The sequence below is a fragment of the Microcebus murinus genome, chromosome 28 (genome assembly GCF_040939455.1).
Source record: "Microcebus murinus isolate Inina chromosome 28, M.murinus_Inina_mat1.0, whole genome shotgun sequence".
NCBI classification, from domain to species: domain Eukaryota; kingdom Metazoa; phylum Chordata; class Mammalia; order Primates; family Cheirogaleidae; genus Microcebus; species Microcebus murinus.
Window position 1 is genome coordinate 4,834,134 of NC_134131.1, and position 22,234 is coordinate 4,856,367.

General features: G+C 45.9%; 1 protein-coding gene across 1 annotated transcript in view; it reads right to left on the minus strand.

Moving 5' to 3' along the window:
- The window catches only part of RYBP (RING1 and YY1 binding protein), a 74,391-nt gene extending 53,321 nt beyond the window's left edge, over nucleotides 1-21,070 (minus strand). The window contains exons 1-2 of the mRNA XM_075998403.1: nucleotides 20,867-21,070; nucleotides 19,036-19,161 (exon numbers count right to left, since the gene is read on the minus strand). Of these exons, the coding sequence (XP_075854518.1) occupies nucleotides 19,036-19,161; nucleotides 20,867-20,898 (158 nt within the window). The 5' untranslated portion in view covers nucleotides 20,899-21,070. The remainder of the gene's footprint in view (nucleotides 1-19,035; nucleotides 19,162-20,866) is intronic.
- Between the last annotated feature and the right edge of the window lie 1,164 nt (nucleotides 21,071-22,234).

Sequence of the window (22,234 nt, forward strand, 5' to 3'; positions counted from 1 at the left end):
TTATTAATCAGTTCAAAAACACGCTCTGCCCGCCTCTTCGGAACCCTTTAACAAGAGAGTCAGAACCATTCTGAGCCCTACCCAGCTGCAAAATCAGAAGAATAAAGACTCTGTGATCTTGTCAACTTTAATCCACCTCCGCCTCCTTGCCCCGCATTCGGAATCTGGACCACTCTAGTTGCTCAGTGTCTAAACCTTCAGCCAGCAAGCACAGAGCAGGACTTCAGGAGGGCACTCTTTAGGAGCCTTCCTGGGAGGGATCACTTTTTCTTGCTTTTTTAAACAGACTCTGCTTCAAAAGAATCCCATTCTGCAACCAATTGTTGTACAGCGGTGCGCAGCAAGGCAGGTACGAACTTGACAGAGACACAGATAATCAAGGCAACCATCTTAAGAGCAACAACAGAGACTATGCAGAGTAAAATTAGAAACCAGAGTGAGGAAGGAAACTACTGGCAGTATTTCCGAGGCATTTACCAAGTGTTTTTCTTCTTCTTAAATAAAAAAACCCATTTGCAGAGAGGGTTAACCAATATATAACACAATTATTTTAAAAAGAAAACATTTTAAGGAAGAGATCAGAAGAATGGATTGCACTCTAAAAGGTACATTTGGGGAACACAAGAGTAGCTCAGTAAAACCCTGCCGGCTGTGTCCCTAGACTCAACAACAGGTCAAAGTCTCTGCCCCTGGGGGGTCAAATGTAAATTAGGGGCAACAAATATAAAGAAAAATCTCAGTACAAAATGATTGCGTGCTACGATAGAAATATAGCACCAAGTGCTTCAAAGACCACAGAAGAACAGCATCAAGGTAGGCTTCCCGAAAAAGTGAACATGAGCTGGGTCTTGAAGCAAAAGCTGGTGTTTACAAGGTAGCAGCAGAGATAAGTCTCTTCAGGCAGTTCTAGAAGTACATGTGGCAGGCAGCACAGTGGCCTAGAAGAACATGTTCAGGGAACACTAAACAGTTGGACCAGAAGGCACATGCTAAGAAGGGCAAAATCACTTTGGGCAATGAGGCAGCACCCAAGGTTTTTAACACATTAATTGCCATGTGAGTTGTATTTCACTCACACTGGTTTTGAGCCCAGGGCCTCACCAAGCATATGTAACTCACACGTCTCTTAACCTTGGGACCTGCAAGAACTATTTTTCAAACTGCATATAATTCACACGCAGAAAATAAAAATAAATTTTTCATTAAATTAGAAAGGACTGTTTTGTTTTCAAAGTTGTATTCTATTTTGTATTAAAACATCATGGCCCCAAAGAAAAAAAAAGATTTTTCTAGTGTGGCAGTCACAGCGTTCAACAGAAGCTACATGATCTGTGTGTCTTCTAGAGATCTCTAAGCAGCACCAGAGACTGGACTTCACAGACCAGCTTCAAGGCTACTGCAATGGTATAGGTCTGAGAGACAGAGGCTGCGTAATTAAGTTCCTACTGAAATAAAGAATGGAATAATGAAGAAGGACCTCAGGAACACTGGAGGAATAAAATCAGGAAATTGCTATCTCACTGAATGCTAGGGATGAGCGTCTCAATTAATGTCTATAGACTGCACGGCTGTGTCGGGTCCTCAAACTGCGGCCCGTCAACGACATTTATCCAGCCCGCCGGGTGTCTTTGCCCCCGCTGCCTGTCCTGCTTAGCAGCCGACTCGTCCCAGGCCCACAGTGTGCACTCTCCAACGGTCTGAGGGACAGTGACCTGGCCCCCTGTTTAAAAAAGTTTAAGGACCCCTCTTAGATGGTCAGGCCATCATCAGAGAAAAAGACTAAACAGGACAGGCAATTCTGAGAAGTTGGCAAACATCAAGTCACATGCAACTCTGCTACTCCAAGCTTGGGTTAGGACTGTGAACTCCAAACCTCATTTTCTTATTTGTAAAATGAAGATATGCCTTTATGTACGTCATAGCCTTGTAAGGATGAAATGAGGCAATGCGTGAAATGGGCTCACCACGGTGCCTGCTGTCTGCGAAATGCCCTTTCAATGTCGCCCCTATCGGCATTATGGCTGGGCAGGGTGCAAGATCACCGGTGAAGCCTGTGATAAGCCGTGTCCCGCGGGTCTTCCTGCTCCCTAAGGATCCAAGCTCCTCCGCTTCAGGGTCTGCGTCACACAATTCCTAGGACACTCAATCAACTGCTGATGTTCAATAAATGCTAAGCAGAAAAACGTCCAATGTACACCTGGTTCTATGAGAACCACGCTCTGCCTTGAGGCATGATTCAGTATTCACCGTTTCAGTAATAAAAATACTTTTTTTAAAAAAAAGATGTTATCAGTGTCATTCTTTTAATTAAATAATACAACAAAGGTCTAAGTAAGAATAGCCCTACGGCTATAGTGCACCTGTTTACACTTAAAAAAAACAAAAACTAGTCTTTCACACCAGGTGTTCTGTCCTGAAGCCCTAAAGGAAAGTGACTGAATCTGAAAAGGAAAGTGACTGAATCTAGTTTTCCGTCAGCCTGTATTGAGTTTAATTTCTTTCCTTTTTTTCTTTGAGAGAGAGTCTCACTGTTGCCCTGGGTTGAGTGCGGTGGCGTCAGCCTCGCTCACAGCAACCTCAAATTCCCAGCTCAAGCCATCCTCCTGCCTCAGCCTCCCAAGTAGCTGGGACTACAGGTGCATGCGCCACAACACCCATTTAATTTTCTACTTTTTCTATTAGTAGAGACAGGGTCTCACTCTCACTCAGGCTGGTCTCAAACTCTTGAGCTCAAGCAACCCTCCCACCTCAGCCTCCCAGAGTGTTAGGATTACAGGCGTGAGCCACTGCGCCCAGCTGAGTTTAATTTCTTAGAATGGGAAAATCGGGGGCAAGGATGTATTAACCCGTAAGTAAAGGATTTCAAAATAAAAACATTAACTGCAAGTTAAATAGGAGAACTGTTCAGCTACATACAAACTCAACACTACCAAAAAATTTTAGCATATAAAGCTTTCCTGTTCAGAGATCCCGAAATGTATGAGTATCTCTTTATACATCATAGGGTAGAGTACATCACAAATTATTTTCTCTGCATATGGTTTAGACAAGTAATTTGGCATTGTGGTTTTTAAGAGTCTTCTTACATTATGAATTTCCAAAAATATCCTAATATTTTAGAACTAGAAGAGATACAGAAATCACCTAGTTCTATGAATTTCAGGGCATTTTAAATTTTAACTGCAATTCAGTTTTAAATCCCAACCCAGCATACATATCTGTATATATATAAAGTTACATCTTATAATTAAAGCTTATTCACAGTATCATTTCAGAAGCAAAGATTGTATACAGTGAAACTTTTAAGAAATTGAGATTCCCCCTTCCAAAATAGAAATCTTTTGAAATATGATTACATTGCAGATTTCACCCCAAAAGTGTAACAGGACAGCCATATTCCAGAATTTGCACACCACCACCACCACAATTTTAAAACAAAAAAACTAATGCAGAATTTCATGTTGCTAAGATTTAACAAGATCACAACTGATCACATAGGATTTGGATGGGTTCTTTGTATAAGATTTTATAAGTCCTCAAAGTAACCCAAAGGAAAAACAATCTGAAAAGAAAACCAAGGGGCAAAGCACACTCTACCCACCTCCCTGCCAATCAGCACTCCCATCCCGAACACCAATATATAGTTCCCTTCTTACAAATACGTTTCGGTGGTGCACACCAAAAGTACTCGCCAGGACGAGCCGACAGTTTACCGCGACACATTCGGTCCCGCAGTACCCAAGAACAAACCGGATGTCCTGTGATTTCCTCAGTATTATAACCGGGGAAGGAACCAGAAATAAAGCCAGCAATGCATGCAGTGAAAGCAAAGTCTGCATATTAAAACAGAGTCTGAACATCTAATGATAAATGCTCCATGTGACTACCCAGGTGACAAGTGTCTTCCGCTGCACCACTGCCTTGGGCGTCTGTCACCCACAAACTCACTGCCTCTCATCAGCAATCTTAATGGTGGCATGCAACGTTCTGTCCAAGAACTGTGTGATTTTCTGAACAAGTCAGGCGACGAACAGAACTTCAAAGAATCTGATTTTAAGGCAGTCAGCGTATATTGTGTATTCTCAGCTCATTTTTATAAGTATATTTATCCAAGAGATGGGATGAGAAACACTCAACTTCACAAAAAGAAACACAATAAACAAAATAAATCACCTAAGGTTTATGTTAACTTTTATATTACAGGTGATCTGAATAGGCTAATAATCTCAGGGCAATTCTGAGCAAGGTAACCACTCAGCTGGCAGTGTATTTCTGTCCTCCTCTATAGATGGTCCTGGAAAAGAGTGACGTGCTCTCCTCTGAGATGGCAAAGGTGGAAGGGAAAGAATCAAAAGAATGGAGTTAAAACACACTTTAGCAGCATATTAATTTGTCCATTTAATTAAATCACCTTTCTTCTGTTTTACTGACTGTATGCCATCAAGTAAGCTACTTTTGTGAGTCTCAGCTTCTTCGACCAAAGGTGGAATAACAACTACCTCTCAGGATTGTTTTGAGTATCATATTGAGAAAAAAGACATAAAACTGCCATGCAAAAATGTAAAGTACTATGCAAATATATAATATTTGAGGATATCATCTTAAGACTTAAGTCCAAATGTTCAAGTGCCTGGTGTGATATTTTGCACATGAGTGCTCAAATATTTGTCCATTCAGTCAGTCATATATTTAAAAGTTAGGGCCCCAAACTTTAATTCTGGAAAATGTGGATTATTTCACATACTGCATATATATTTATTCACTACTAACATTAAGAAATCAGTCACACTTTTATTATGACTAGTCATTCAATCCACCACATGATATAACACTGTTTATTTAACGTAATGTGTTCTGTGCCGAGTCCTGTGCTGACTATGCTGCCCGCACTTGCTCATCTAATCCTTACACTATCCCATGGAGAAGTCACTATCCATCTTACGCATTGAAAACTAAAGCACGGGTTCAAGTCACACGTCCAAGGTCACAGGCTAGCAGACGGCAGAGCTGGTGCTACTCGACTCTGACACCAGAGCGCTGGCCCTCGACAATCCCCCTCCTCTCCAACGTGGCGGCCACTAGCCACACACGGCTACTGACAACTGGAAACGGGACTCGTCTGGACTGAGCGTTGCTGTGATTCTGAAATGTACACCAGGTTCTGAAGATTTAGTATGAAAAAATTATGTAAAATATCCCGCTGTAATTTTATACGGGTCATGTGTTGAATATAACTGGGTAAAACGTTATTAAAATCGAAATTAATTTCATCTACTTATTTTACTTTCTTCCTGTGGCTACTAGAAAATTTAAAATTACATGTGGCTTGCAATATATTTATTTTTGGACAACACTGATTTAGAACATCATACGGAATTATCTTAAAATACAACTAGCACAAAATTTTAAATTTACAAATACAATGTGCTTTAGAGAATACATTCAGATACTTTCCAATCTTAATAGATGCTTTTAATACTAAGTCAGTGAAACCACTAAAAACAAAATTTTTAAATTCCTTAATGTAAAAAGTTTCACTTCTTTAAATTTTAATATTCCAAATTTGATAATTTTCTATGAATTCTATTATGAAAAATTGCATTTTCCCAACTACAGAAGTGATACAGCGCACTCACCCAAACACACACTACAGACACCAGAGAAAAGCACGAGACTCTATCATCTCAATCGGCGTGAACGTTCTGATCGGTTTTTCCTTCCAAAGATGAACATCAGACTGAACCGCATGAAACACTACGGGAGGTTCTTGGGCAGCTTACCATTTTGTAACTTGTTTCTTTCTGATCAATTTATTATGAACATTCTCCTTTAATTCTCACATACATTCTTTCTAAACATTCTAACTTATTTTAAGACAATGAGATTCGCAGGAAGTTGCAAAAACAGTCCAGAGGTCCCTTGTAATCTTCACTCAGTTTCCCCCAATCTGCATCTCCCTGATCACAGCAGCATGTCAAACCAGGACGGTGACATGGGCACACGCTGGGTGCGTGCGTGTGTACACAGGGCTGTGCGTTTCTACAGGTGCAGATTCACGTAATTGCCACCACACTCAAGATACACATCTACTTCGTCACCACAAAGACGTCCCTCTTGCTATCCTGTATAGTCATACCCATCTCCCCACCAGTCCCAACCCCTAATCTGTTGCCATCTCTGTAATTCTGTCATTTCAAAAATGTATGAGACATTTTAAGATTGGCTTTTTTTACTCAGCATAATGCCCTGTTATCCATAGTTTGTTCCTTTCAATTGCTGAATTCCACAGTAGGGATGTGCCATTCACCTGCTAACGGGCATGCAGGTTGTTTCTAGTTTTTAGCTATTGCAAATAAAGCTGTGAGCAGGTTTTTTGTGAACATAAGTTTTTGTTTCTCTGGGATAAATGCCCAGGAGTGCTATCGCTAGGTCACATGGTAAGTATATGTTTAGTTTTATAAGAAACTGCCAAACTGTTTTCCAGAGCGGAATGTACCATTTTACATTCTCACCCACAATCGGTGGCAGATCTCAAAACATTTTTAATAGCTGTGTAATATTCCATGGTGGCTACTAGATAACTTTTAGCTGATCCCTATTTTGGTAATTTTCAATTTTTTGTTACAGTGATGACATAATTAGTATACTTAATACAGGAATTATGAGCAGGTCACACAAATTCCTAGAAGTTATATTGTTGAGCCACAGAGTACAAATATTTTAAAGACATTTGATACCAACTGCCACACTGACATGAAGAAAATTTAAATACTCACCAAGGGTGTATGAGAATGCTCATTGTCCTAGTTTCACTAAAACTATCATTTTTTTAAACTTTAAAATTTGATTTGCCAAAAAATTTCATCTTATTTTGTATTTCTTGGAATAATGGAAAGGTTATACATTTCTCATGTTTCCTGACTTAGTTTGTAGTTCTTTTATGAATTATTTGTGTTTCTTTGCAAGCTTTTTATTGGATATTGGTTTACTCATTATAAGACCTGGTTCTGTCTAACATATGGTACAAAGAAATAAGACTTTAAAAAAACAACTATATCTGAAATGCAATCCAAATGTTGGTAATGCAAAGGTAATAGCTGAATTTAGAACATAAAAAAGATACCAGTTTAGTTGACATAGTCCCCTATTTATAAATATTCCTGTACTTTGCAAAAAATATTCATTAGATGAGGCCAAATCTAGACTAAAAGACTGGTGCCTAGAACGCTGATCGTTTAGTTCTCTTAAGTTCACTTTGAAACGCTAACTAATTTTTCCATGATGTTAAAAATCTTCAACTTCACTAGGAAGCCTGGCTGGCTTCTCTTTAGAATTTAAGGTTATCCAAACCAGTAGTTCTCAAAGTGTGCAACCCAGACTAGCAGCATCAACAATACCTGGAAACTCGTCACAAATGCAAATTTCTCATAACAACCATAAACAAACCTTCCAGGTGATTCTGATGCATGCTAAAGTTTGGGAACCATCACACTAAACACATTTAGAATAAAAACATTAAATCTGGGTCCCCTTGTATATATAATTGTTCTTTAACAGAGAGAGGAGTTGTACAGAGTTATTTATGCTATAGATATTAAGAATTCAATATTTTGGTTCTTCTCAAAATGAAAACAATCATGCAGGAAAACCAGATTTCAGCTTTATTTTCTACAAATAGGAACCCTAAAACCGTGAAATGTTCTAAACCTTCTCCCTTAAAAGAAGAATCCAAAATGAATCATATCAACCAATAAGCCAAAACACATGCCTTGGAAATTAGACTCAATTTGTTTCAAATCACACATAGCCCAATTTTCCTACTCCCACATGGAACCACCACCTACATCATTTTGAAAATTCAATGAAATAGCATTATTAAAGCATAGTACCTGGAAAACTGCAGTTACTCAAATATTTGCGGTCCAATGAATAAATTGCTTAATAAATAACAATAATTTTAGATGGCAGGATTATGGATAGCCCTTGTTTATGTTTTTGTTTTGTCCCCAAACTTTAGTAAGTATGCATTATCTTCATAACTAAAGAACAAAGAATCAGTGACCAAATGCAACCATAAAAGAAAACCTACCAAACATCAGTATCTTTACATTTTACTAATCTTCGCTAATATTTTCTTTCCTTTACCCATACACAAAAATTATAAATAATTTACAAAGTGCTGAGGTGATAAAAGATAAATTAAATATAGCTCCCAACTTAAAGGAAAGTCTTGCACTTCAAAATCAGAACTGACCGGATCACGAGTATTAACACAGCGACAAAGTAGGCATACTAAACTACGGTTATCTATTTTTTATCCACGTGTCCTTTTTCTGTCCCATCTCCCTTTTCAAGTAATAGACCCTAACAGATGAGTTAGGCTGGGCCGATCACAGTATCCCAACCTCTAGACGACAAAGAATGATCTAGGGTTTGGCCGAGTGACAGGGGTACTCCTTCTTCCTTTGATTCCCTTAGTTCAAATGGCATTCTTCTCTCATTACTGGCTACATTCGCCAGTAAATTTTGTTTTGCTTTTTGGCTTAAGGTAGTAGCTTGTGTCGCAGTCCAATACTTTGCAACCTTGACTATCTTGTAGCACTTATGATATGAAGCAGCACTGAGTTTTGTAAAAGAACTAAGAGAACAATTAATAAACCTCATAAGCTACACATGAAATTTGATCTGTTCTTAGAAAGCAGCTGCCAGGTTAGCTTTCTCCCTATGACTAACCACCCACACTGCCCGTGTTACGACCTAATACGCTGATGAAACTGGCACCCTACGTCATCAACTTCTTGTCCCTCCCAAAAGCTATCAAAGTTTCATCTTAAATTCATCCACAATCTTAAATTGCAGGAAAAAAATATTGTGAACAAGTTTTAAATACGATGCTTTTTTTTTTAAAAACATATCCCTTCCCCTGGTTTCTTTTTACAACTGTGGGATAGTTTAAACAGATTTTCTAAATTGGCAGAGGGACAAAAGGAGAGAATAATATGTAATCCTACTTAAAAATAAAATTTTCACCTGTTTACCTTGCGACTTCAACTATTCATGATTTATGAGTAACACAGTAGTCTATTTGCATTGCCTTTACTGAGAGTTCGTTTTTTGGCACCAAAGTCTGTGTCAATCACTGCATGGAACTGAAAATACAGTTAAATAAATGAATGAAGTGAATGAGTCAGGACTGCAACTTAACAGAAGTAATTAACCCAAATGACTCAGCAGTATAGTGTACTCGATGTACTATCAAGTACACAAGGTGTAGCTATCACGTCTGTTACCATGGCAGAACAATGGACTGCACATTTCCAACACTCAAAATCTTTTGTAACCATTTTGCAAACACACAAATCTAGTTCCTTTTTGCACCTTATTTTTGATTCCTCAAAACAGATGGGTTTTGTTCCACATGCTCGACGTCCTGCTTTATGACCAGACTTCCCGATATGACTTCTGGCTACTGAACTCACCAAATGGGCAACCGAAAAGGATAGAGACTTGTCGTGGTTATTTAGGTAAGGGTGCCAGAGCTCTGGAGAACAAAGTCACTCCAGAAGAGCGCATTCATTGCCTACAGCCTCCAAGGCCGCAGAGTTCTGTGTTTAACTTCTAGCACTTGTCCGGGAAAGAAAACTCCAGAAAAAAAAAAAATCAGTAATACTTTTAAGGGCACACTTCATAAAGACAACTTCCCTTGGCCGGGAATGGTGGCTCACACCTGTAATCCTAACACTCTGGGAGGCCGAGGTGGGAGGATCGCTCAAGGTCAGGAGTTTGAGCAAGAGTAAGACCCCATCTCTACCAAAAATAGACAGAAATTAGCTGGATAACTACAAATATATAGAAAAAATTAGGTGGGCATGGTGGCGCATGCCTGTAAGCCCAGCTACTCGGGAGGCTGAGGCAGGAGGATCGCTTGAGCCCAGGAGTTGGAGGTTGCTGTGAGCTAGGCTGACGCCACGGCACTCTAGCCTGGGCAACAGAGTGAGACTGTCTCCCAAAAAAACAAAAGACGACTTCCCCCTAATCCAATAACATTAAAACACAAGATATAAAGAACATTTATTAGCTCTCTTAACCAGAAGTCCTTCTCCTTTATTCTATATATTTTTACTGAACCGCTACCTCGTGCCACACACTGTAAGAGACACAGGAAAGCAAAGCTACGGAACAGCAAAAGGTGTTGCCCTTAAAAAAGGCGACACCATAATAAAGGCAGATTAAAAATCAAACAAAAATACAGTTTAAGTGCCACGGCAGAGCTACAAATGATCTGGAGTGGGGTGGGCAGGCTTCCTGAGACATCTAGAAGGACAAACAGGCTGGACACAAAAGGAGGAAAAGCATTTTAGGAGAAAACACGGGGAACGCATGTGAAGGTCTGACATGAGACATCACGGTCCCTCGGAAAACACCAAGCAGTTGGGCACAAGACACACACATGCTGCGGCAGGAAACTCTAGAGACACAGTAAAGGACCACATGGCAAGCTCCTTGGGAAACTCAGGATATGGATTTTATCCTAAAAAGCAGGGAGAACCGGGAGATAATTCTAAGCAGGAATGGGACATGATCTGTGTGGCACTTTGGAAAACACTCTGATGCACGAATTCGGCTTTTCAGCCTGTAAGACTTGAACGGCCTTTAAGATGCCCACAAGCGGAGATGCCCAGGAAGCTGCCGGCTCTGTCCGTCCTGCGTCGGCACGCAGCGGGGAGCGACAGGGGGTTAATACAATCTGAGAACCACCAGCCTCTGGGGAGAAATGAAAGGTGTGGTGACACCATCTTAAGAGAGTGAACAGTTAGTTAAAAAGAGGGGAGGAGGGGACCAAGACCTAATGAAATAATAACCTGTATCAACCAGTACAACAACTCCCACATGCGAGACTCATAAAGGCCCAGAGTCTACGTCCCAGGTTCAGCGAGTCCCTCTCTGATGAAGCATGGCTGGCCCTACGCCCCTATAAAATGAAGGCGGGGTCTCTACCACGCACTGCCACTCACCCCACACCTGCCACGACGCTCCTATCGCTGCCGCTTTCCCTCACTGCTATCTTCTTACGCTCATTTCAGCAAGTTTGTAAACTTCCTCGAAAGCAGGAATTTTCCATTTATTCAACCAATGCTGACGAACAACACTACTGACGAAAGGCAAAAGCTGGCTCCTTGTACAGCCTCTAAGAAGTGTCACACCCCAGGTCTCATTTCTTTCATATAATGTGTGGATTACGCTGCTGCTGGGAAGACAGAGCTTGTTCAGGGGTCCTCAAACTACATGCCACCCGCCGAGGACATGTATCCGGCCCAGCAGGTGTGTTTGCCCCCGCTGCCTGTCCTGCTTAGCAGCCGACCCGTCCCGGGCCCACAGTGCGCACTCTCCAACCGTCTGAGGGACAGAGAGCTGGCCCCGTTTAAAAAGTTTGAGGCCCCCTAGGTAGTGATTACACAGTGAAGTCCTCTAGAGCGTGTAAGGAAGGGTCTGCATGCAGAGTTAAGCTATAAGATATTCTTAGGACAAAACGGCACGGGCAAAATAAACAAGAACTGCACACAACATGGATGAACCTTGCAAATGTAACAGTAAGTGAAAGAAGGTAGACCCAGAAGCGTACATTCTGTATTCACTCGTATGAAGTTCAAAAACAAGCAACCTAATCTCTAGTGTTGGACGGCAGGATGGGGCTGGGGGTGTGTACAAGGAGCTTCTGGTAGTATCTTTAAGAATCTGATTAAGCCAGGTGCAGTGGCTCACACCTGCAATCCCAGCACTTTCGGAGGCTGAGACAGGAGTATCACTTGAGTCCAGGAGTTTGATGTGGCAGTAGAGTGTGATTATCAAGCCACTGAATTCCAGCCTGGACGGCAAGCAAGACCCTGACTGTAAGAAATAAAAAAATCTTACAAAAAAGAGTCTGATTAAGAATCAGGTGCTGATCCCATTGCTGGGCATCTACCCAAAAGATCCAAGGACACTCTACAAAAAAGACACCTGCACTCGAATGTTTATAGCAGCACAATTCATAATTGCAAAGCTGTGGAAACAGCCCATCAACCCAAGAATGGATTAATAGGCCGGGCGCTGTGGCTCACGCCTGTAATCCTAGCTCTTGGGAGGCCGAGGCGGGCGGATTGCTCAAGGTCAGGAGTTCGAAACCAGCCTGAGCAAGAGCGAGACCCCGTCTCTACTATAAATAGAAAGAAATTAATTGGCCAACTGATATATATATAAAAAATTAGCCGGGCATGGTGGCGCATGCCTGTAGTCCCAGCTACCCGGGAGGCTGAGGCAGAAGGATCACTCGAGCCCAGGAGTTTGAGGTTGTTGTGAGCTAGGCTGACGCCACGGCACTCACTCTAGCCTGGGCAACAAAGCGAGACTCTGTCTCAAAAAAAAAAAAAAAAATAAAAAGAATGGATTAATAAAATGTGGTCTATGTATACCATGGAGTACTATTCAGCTCTAAGAAACAACGGTGATATAGCACATCTTATATTTTCCTGGTTAAAGCTGGAACCCATACTACTAAGTGAAGTATCCCAAGAATGGAAAAACAAGCATCACATATACTCACCAGCAAACTGGTATTAACTGAGCAGCACCTCAGTGGACACATAGGTGCTACAGTAATAGGGTATTGGGCAGGTGGGAGGGGGGAGGAGGGCGGGTATATACATACATAATGAGTGAGATGTGCACCATCTGGGGGATGGTCATGATGGAGACTCAGACTTGTGGGGCGAGGGGGGAAAGGGCATTTTTTTGAAACCTTAAAATCTGTACCCCCATAATATGCTGAAATAAAAAAAATAAAAATTAAAAAAAATAAAAAAGAATCAGGTGCTGGTTACAAAGGTGTGCTCACTTTGCAGAAGTTCCTCACTTACGATTTTGCACACTTCTATGTATGCATGCTACAGTTCAAGTTTAAATCAACAGGCGAAAAAGGAGGATGCAAGCACTACAGGGAGTATAAAGGAAGATGCCACAAAGAGGAAAAGCACTAGCGATGGGCCAAAAGAGAAAACGGGAGCTGGAAAGACATTAGAGACCTACTATTAAAGTACTAATGAACTCAATTAGTTCTGATGACTATTTTGGTAAACTACAGCTTCGTAAGGAAATTTTTCTGAGTCTTGGAATTTCTTCAGCACCTACCTAAGTACACAATAAATGTATGCCATGTGAATAAATCATACGTAAGTGAATCCATTCATAGCCTCCCACCCTAATGACTAACAGACTATACTGGTAAGTTAGCTGGCCTTCGTTTAGTCTACAACATACAACTAAGAAAAGTTTAGTAACCTTGCACAAAAGCTCCAACCCTAAAAACTATCCCCCATCAAATGAGCTAGATGGCATTTTTCTGTAAATCTGCGATAAGAACTATACCCTGGCTCCAAAGAAAGCAGCATTACTGTTTCCTAAACATTGTCTATAAAGCAGTCACTCCACCCAGTTCTTATCACGTTCTTTATGCTGCTGTAATTTCTTTGTAGCACTTGACACTACCTGAAATTACCTTATTTTCCTATTTACTTCTTTATATTCTCTTCCTCTCCATAGTATTTTAAGCTCACTAAGTAAGAACAAGAACCTTGTCTGTCTTTTATACCACTGTACACCCAGAGCCCAGAAGGCTGTGTGCTCAATAAAAACTTGTCAAATGACCACAACCACCCAGTTAATTTACTTTAAGGTCACCAAGTACACATAAGATCAAGTCAGTACCAATAAATCAGTAATTCCAATGCAATAGCAAATATAAAATAATTTATTACTTCATCCTGGATAACAGTGATCTTTAAAACTGTACCAGCTTTTGTACCAGCTTTGAGGTTGAAAGATCTGATGAAGTTTGATGATTTGGAAAACAAAGACAAATTTTTTATGTATTATTTTTCTTTTTGGAGACAGGGTCTTGCTCTGTTGCCCAGGCTGGAGTACAGTGGTGTTCACCATTGCTCACTGCACCCTTGAACTCCCAGGCTCAAGCAATCCTCCTGCCTCAGCCTCCCAAGTAGTTAGGACTACATGGTGCACACGCAGCCATATCTGGTAATTTTTTAAAATTTTTTTGTAGAGATGGGGTCTTGCTATGTTGTCCAGGCTGGTCTCAAACTCCTGGCCTCAAGCAAGCTTCCTGCCTGGGGTCTCCCAAAGTGCTAGGATTACAGGTGTGAGCCACCATACCCAGCCTTTTGGATGTATTTTAAGGAGAATTTTATGAAAGACAAACGCTACAACAAAGCCAATACAACCTAAAAAGCCAAACCTGTGGATTACCAGCAAATGCGGATAAGACACCTGGCTCTGCCCCACTGCAGGTACCTTCTCTTCTTTCTAGAAGTTTTCCTACTTAAAAAGCATCAAAGAATGATACCCTTTTGAAGATTCCAGCAAAAATCATAACTATGCTGCGTTTTCCCATAAAACTTTAAAAGTACTTCATGACTATTCAAGAGATTTTGCGTTGTCAGGGCCTCACAATTTAAGGGGCCGTGGTGGGGGTCAAAGTCACAACCACAATGAATTGGAGAGTTCCCAAACAAGGGACATTTCACACATAGGCAGCTGCTGCTTCAACCCTTCCAAGTAGATATGCCGAATATCAACTTTTTTAAGAACTAGTTATTTCTACACAATCTTATTATACATCTAAAGTAATTTCCTCGCTTCAACTTGTCTATAAAAGCTCTTAAAACCAGTACATTTTTCAGGGGGCAGTATTCAAATAAACAGGGACAAAATGAAACACAACTTCGATTCAACACAGTGATAAATCCTGGCACTAAAGACCAGAAAAGTTCTAAATTTATGGTAATGAAGGAGAGCAAACATTTTCCAATTTTTCAAGCGAGTGTGATTTAAGCAGCAGCTGAAGGCAACAATACGGCAATGCTAGCAAAGAAACTCATCAACAAGAACACGCCGCAGTGTCCTGACAACTTTGATTTTACAATAACACTTTGTTCAGAGAAGTAAGACCACAGAATAAAACTTATCACCAAGTTTATAAGAAGTTCCTCTGCCCAACACTTGAGAACTTCAACTTAACAAAAACAGGTAAATTCGCGCATTGGTAGATTGTTTTTCCTTCTTTTCAAAGCTGGTACCCTCCCTCCCTTCCTGAGCCTGGCAAAGCGGGATGGGAAACCCTACTTTAGCTATGGCTAAAGAAAGGGACGGTGTTTCTTCCCCACCCACCTGCCACCTTACACACACACTCTTAGGTTCCACCTTGAAAGCCTCAGGGCCATCAGCAGCACGCGGAGGAAGCAGCCTTCCCAGCTGCCCATGACTGCCACGCTCTGCCACCGAGGACTTAAAAGTATTCCACACCACGTTCAAGACCAAACCATTTGGCGTGATGGAAAATGCTCTAAAACTGGGTTGTAGCAATGGTTGCACAACTCCTTAAAAATCGTTGAATTGCACACTTCCGACAGGGGAATTATGGAATAATATGCAAATTACACCTCAATAAAACTTTAAGAAAAAGAGCCAGCAAGGTGTAAAGAGCAGGACAGTATAGTTAGGAAAAGAAATGTATCAAAGAAGCGAAGAGACCCAACACAGAGTGGATAATACACCTAAAAGACAGATCTCTGCTGGCCCTGAACCTCCAAATAGCCCATGAAGTGCCTCCTCCTCCTTCCCTTAATATATTCCTCAGGACATACGCTCTTCCTTTCATTCTGCTCTGTGCTGCTCCACAAAGAAAAAAAGAGCTTTATTCTTCATCACCTCCACAATCCCACCTGCAGAAGTAGAAATATGTGATGCATCTGGCAACAGGAGTGAAAGGCTGACAGGTGGTTTTGCAGGAATCACTTCTCCTTGTCCACAACAAATGGGGGCAGGCGTCCGTCTAACTGACTCCCCAGGTCTGTGCTCTGCCTCCCATGGCACTTTATTTACAGTGCTCGTGGACCCTTTACCACTTGGGTTAAAGGTCACTCCGTAACCCTCCTTCCTCCCTCCCTCCCCTCTCCCCAATACCTTGGGCAGTGTCTGTCACATCCTAGGAATTTAATAACTGTTGTTTAGATGACTAGCAGTATCTTCCCAATCAAGCTGGGGAGTATCAAGTCTATCCTCAAAAGGCAAATACAGTTCTCTATCCTACTCGACTACCACTAACACGAAGCCGATTTCCTTGGTTGACTAGCACATGATGGGGATAAGAATGATGGAAAACTCCAAAATAACCAATGGCTAGCTAAGCCTGTTAAAATACAAAACAGCTCAAAGCAATAAAAGTCCATTTCTGTGCCAGGCAAAAAATTATTATAAAAATCACAATTTTTTGCTGATTACCCAGCATCCAAACCCAACATGTTTTCTACTACCACACCAAGTGTGATTAATACTATACAAGACAGAAAAGGTCAAGTTCATATCAAACCCTTGAGGTACAAAAAAATCACAAGAAAAAGGCCCAAGAAAAAATCATAGCAGTAACCAGTATCACAGAAAAATAAACCAACTGTTAATACACAGGACAGAACAGGATGGAAACCTGTCAAAATCACTTCTCCACATGCGATCTGTTCATAACATAGGAAAGCCAAAATATTATTGGCATTCTAATTAATGGTGACTTCTGAATAGATCTAAAAGACCAAAACATTGATAATAACCAAAATAAATTTCAGCCAGCTAAGAGCATCATGAAGTGATAGAGTTTAAGTCTTCAGACCTGTGAAATCTGTGTTCAATTCCTAATCAATGTGCAAATATAGTGACAGCTTTTAGAAGGAAAAGAACAGAAAAAAGAAGAAAATCCTACTCAATGACATTCATCAAAAAATTACAGAAGACCCTAAAACAAGGTAGGTGAGTTTCCTATCCCTACAGAGACTCTAACATATTTTAATTACTAATAACTTACTATCTTTTTAAAAACTGAATTTCACTGACATCATTTGTAGCTCTGAAAAAAAACTTCATATACTTTGTTTTGAAAGTCAAAACCTGCATGCTTCCAAAAACACTGATGAGTTAGATTTTTAAAAATACATGCAAAAACTGAAATGCACTTCATTATGAGATAATTATTCCCAGCAATAAATCAAACCTAAACTTTTGAATTTGGTTTAAGTTTCTCTTCACCAGTAAGGTTCTCAAGTTCTTAGGAGTTTCCTAGTCACGTACTTGAACATCATCTACGGTAACTCTCAAAGCAAAACCACAATAAAGAGGTTTGGCCTCTGAGGGATTCTACATGTAAAAAACATTACTCATAAATAATATACAATCACTATTGCTTTAAGTAACAAATACACTTCTAAACTTTTAAGCCATTTGATGGAATTCCCTATTTTAGACAGCAAAACAAAACCTATAAAACCACCGACGCGTGTTTTTTACTTTAACTAAATCTATGATAATGAATTCTTATTAAACAACTTATGGGGAAATATTTTTAGTTGCTGAATATTTTTATTCAAAGGTCTCATTATTTAAAGAGTTAATGGAATTTGCAAAACCAGTAATTGGGCCAATTAATCCCAGAGTTATATTCTTTTAGGTTGCCCAATATCCTATTCAATACCACATGTAAATAAACCAATGAAAACCCAACAGGACACATTCATTTAATCAAAGAACAGTATCCGAGTGGAATATGACTACTACACAGTCATACTGGAACGCCACCAACTCAAAAACAAGTACCTGAAGAAACGAGACTTTTGGCAGTCAACTTTTAAGTTCTAAAGGATCCACCAAAAACTCACTTATTCTGCCTCACTTTCACACGTGCCAATGCCTGCTCATTAAATGACACCAAGAACAGTTTACCGTCAAACCCTAACACCACTGAAACCAATTCCAGACAAAAGTTAAAAGATGACCCAACGACTACAAAATCAGTCTTTGTATTTTATCCAAGTATGTCTAAATGTTAAATCCAAAGTAGGTCAACTCGTTTTGATACCACATGCAGTTTACTACCTTCGTCTAAACGAGGAGGAATTCTTTCCACATTCTCTTTAAACACAAACTTCAACATAGTCACTCTATTCATTTCACCATTTTGCAAAATGGTCCTCCATCATCACTCTGCATAAGCTAATAAAAAAAAAAACTGACAGCTCAGCCTGCCAAAAAAATGCACTTTCTTTATCAAACCCCCAACATTTACTTTCTTCGAGTGCAAGAAAATAACAGACATTTGCAGCTTAAGACAGGAAAGGCATAACCAGCCTTACTGTAACACCACCACCACTAAATTTCTCAGAGAGGGGAGAAATAACTCAGGACAGGCAAATTAAAACCACTCTGTAAATGGCAAAAATAAAAGGGTCCGTCCTGGGATCCACAGTAATAGCACTGCTGCCCCTCTCTCTAAGCCAATACCAGTGAGCCAACCGACAAGTGTCAGATCAACCCGGAGTGTTTGAAACAAGCCGAGAAAACCTGGAAAAACTCCCTCCCATAAAGCATTCAGTGAACGCGAGGCTTTGCACCCAACACGAAACACACAGCCCCAAACGCAGAGCCACCCCAAACGCAGAGCCACCCCAAACGCAGGGCCACCCCAAACGCAGAGCCACCCCAAACGCAGGGCCACCCCAAACGCAGGGCCACCCCAAACGCAGGGCCAGCCCAAACGCAGAGCCACCCCAAACGCAGGGCCACCCCAAACGCAGGGCCAGCCCAAACGCAGGGCCACCCCAAACGCAGGGCCAGCCCAAACGCAGGGCCACCCCAAACGCAGGGCCACCCCAAACGCAGAGCCACCCCAAACGCAGAGCCACCCCAAACGCAGAGCCACCCCAAACGCAGAGCCACCCCAAACGCAGAGCCAGCCCAAACGCAGAGCCACCCCAAACGCAGGGCCACCCCAAACGCAGAGCCAGCCCAAACGCAGGGCCACCCCAAACGCAGAGCCAGCCCAAACGCAGGGCCACCCCAATCAACAGGCTGCAGAGGGCAGGAGTGCGGCTCCTCGCCCTCTCCCCACCTCGGAAAGGAGGCGGCTCGGAACAAAAGGCGAGGCGGGCGAGGCGGGCGTACCTGGTGGAGGTGCCCTTCCTCACGTCGCAGATGCTGCACTTGAAGGCTTCCGCGCTGTTTCGGAAGGTGCACACGCTGCAGTCCCAGAAGCCTTCGTCCGCCGCGGGCTTCGCTTGTCTCTTCGGCCTTGGGGAGCGGGAAGGGGAAGGGGAGCGGGAAGTGGAAGGGGAAGGGACAGGGAGCGGGAAGGGGAAGGGGATGGGAAGGGGAAGGGGAGCGGGAAGTGGAAGGGGAAGGGACAGGGAGCAGGAAGGGGAAGGGGAGCGGGAAGTGGAAGGGGAAGGGACAGGGAGCAGGAAGGGGATGGGAAGGGGCAGGGAAGGGACAGGGAGCAGGAAGGGGAAGGGGATGGGAAGGGGAAGGGGAAGGGACAGGGAAGTGGAAGGGGCAGGGAGCAGAAAGGGGAAGGGATGGGAAGGGGAAGGGACGGGGAAGGGGAAGGGACAGGGAGGGGAAGGGACAGGGAGGGGAAGGGACAGGGAAGGGGAATGGACAGGGACAGGGAAGGAGAGGGACAGGGAAGGAGAGGGACAGGGACAGGGAGGGGAAGGGACAGGGAAGGGACAAGAAAGGGGAGCGGGAAGGGGAAGGGACAGGGAAGGGAAGGGGAGTGGGGAAGAGGAAGGGGAAGGGACAGGGACAGGGAAGGGACAAGGAAAGGGAAGGGGAAGGGACAGGGAAGGGAAGGGAAGGGGAAGGGACAGGGAAGGGAAGGGGAAGGGACGGGGAAGGGAAGGGGAGTGGGGAAGAGGAAGGGGAAGGGACAGGGACAGGGAAGGGACAGGGAAAGGGAAGGGGAAGGGACAGGGAAGGGAAGGGGAAGGGACGGGGAAGGGAAGGGGAGTGGGGAAGGAGAAGGGACAGGAAGGGGAGCAGGGAAGGGGAAAGGAAGAGGAAGGGGAGAGGGGAAGAGGAAGGGGAAAGGGACAGGGAAGGGAAGGAGAGCAGGGAAGGGGAGCAGGAAAAGAGTAGTGGGGAAAGGGACAGGGAAGGGGAGTGGGGAAGAGGAAGGGGAATGGGGAAGGGAAAGGGAAGGGGAGCGGGGAAGGGGAAGAAGAAGGGAAAGGGGAGCAGAGAGAGGGGAAGAGGAAGGGGAAGGGGAGCAGAGAGAGGAGAAGAGGAAGGGAAGGGGAGCGGGAAGAGGAAGGGGAAGGGGAGCAGAGAGAGAAGAGGAAGGGAAGAGGAGCAGAGAGAGGAGAAGAGGAAGGGGAAGGGAAGGGGAGCAGAGAGAGGAGAAGAGGAAGGGGAAGGGAAGGGGAAGGGAAGGGGCAGGGAAGGGGCGCGGGAAGGAAGGGGCGCGGAGGAAGGGAGCGGCAGCGCAGGAGGGAGAGAGAACACAGGCGCCGGTGAGCCGCCGCGGTCTCACAGGAACCCGGCGCCGGAAACTTCCCGGGCGACCACCCGCCCCTTGGCGGGGCCGGCCGGCGGAGGCTCGCACGCCGGGCGGCGGCGGCGGGCAGGCCGCGGCGGGCGCAGGAAGCGCGGACTGTGGACTCGAGCGCGGGCGGGGGCCGCGGGCGGGCCCGGGGGGCGCGGGGCGCGGGGCGGCGGCGGGGAGCGGCCCGGCCCCCGCCCGCCCGCCGCCGCCCGCCCGCCCGCCCGCCCGGGCCGCGCGCCGCCGCCGCCCCACCTGGGCAAATCTCCCTTTGTCTGCGAGGAGCGGCGGCGGCGGGCGAGGAGCCGCCATGGCTGCGGCGCGCACGGCCCGGCCGGGCGGGAGCGACACCGCCTCCGCCGCCGCCCCCGCCCGGTCTCCATCTTAGCAGCGCCGCCCCCGCCGCCCGGCCTAGCCGCGGCCCGCCGCCCCGCCCGCCGCCGCGCGAGCAGGTACCTGGTCGGGCTCTTCTTGTCGCCCATGGTCATGGAGGGGCCGTCCCCCGCCCCGCCGAAGCCCGCGCCGCCCGGAGGAGAAACGCCGTCCGCGGAGCCGCCGCGGCCCGGCCCCCCGCCCGCCCCCGCGCGCGCGCCCGCCGTCCGCCGCTGGGGCCCGAGCTCCGGCCGCCGCCGCCGCCGCCGCCAGTCTCCGGCCGAGACTAGTCCCCGCCAGCGCTGCCGCCGCCGAGTGACTGACGAGGGGCGGGGCCGGGCGCCGCGCGTCACGCGCCGCGCGGCCAATGGGCGGCCGGCGGCCGGCGCCGCGGGGGCGGGGCGGGGCGCGGGGGGCGGGGCGCGGCGGGCGTGGGCCGGGCCGGCGGCGTGCGTGCCCGGGCGTGTGCGCGCGCGGGGGGCGGGCGCGTGCCTGCCGGGGGCCCCGCGGCCCGGCGCGGCGGAGCGTGCGGGCCCGGCGGGGCGCACGTGGCCGCGCCCGGGGGCTGGCAACGGGCTGCGGGCCCCGCGCGGCCGCCCCCCGCGGGGCCGTCGGCGGGCCCCCCGCGCCGGGGCCGCCCCGGGGGAGCAGCCCGCGCAGCCCGCGCGCCGCGGGGCCGCAACAGCCGCGCCGCCCGCCGCGCCTCGAGGCGTGCCGAGCCCGGAGGAGCCGCGGGGCCTCCGCGGGCCGCGCCCCCCGCGCCCCTCCGCTCCCCGGGCCGCTCTCCAAGTCCCAGCCTGCAGCCGGGACGCCGGCCCCAGCCCCTCCCCGGCAGGCCCCGGACGCGGGAGGGGACTGCAGGAAGGGTGTGGCGAGACTCGGTGTCCCCGAGGCCGGACCCTAAGCCCGGCTTGCGGGCCCCTCCCCGCCGGCCCCCGCCCCCGGAGCGTGTCCCCAGGGAAGTTGCGGGTCGGGCCCTGGCGACCACGTGCCAGCGTGCTAGCCCTGCGCCCCGCTCGCGCCCTCTGCAACATGCGGCCGGCCCCCGCCCCCCTAGGGGCGTCTGGGCATTCAGAGGCGAAATGCACGGGGAGCGCGCAGACCTGGGCCCGGCGCTTGCGGAGCACCGACGCACGGTGCTGGGTATGGGGAGCTGTGATAGCCGGGCCGAGTTATGCACCATTTCCCCTGCGCCAGAAGGCGAGGAACAGGTAGTGCCCTTCACTTTCTGCCCAGCTCCAAGAACGCTTGAGCGTGAGTGACCCGGTACCCTCTCTGCCTCCAGGCACTGGGGAGGCAAGGTAGGAGGAGGACCCCAGATGATAAGATAAAAGGCAGGGGACAGGGTCGTAGAATGAATGCTGCTGGGAGTCGGGGGTGGGGATGGGGCGTGGAGGGCGGATAAGCAGACCCTAGGCCCTGATCGTGGGCAGACACAAAGCAAGTTGTCAG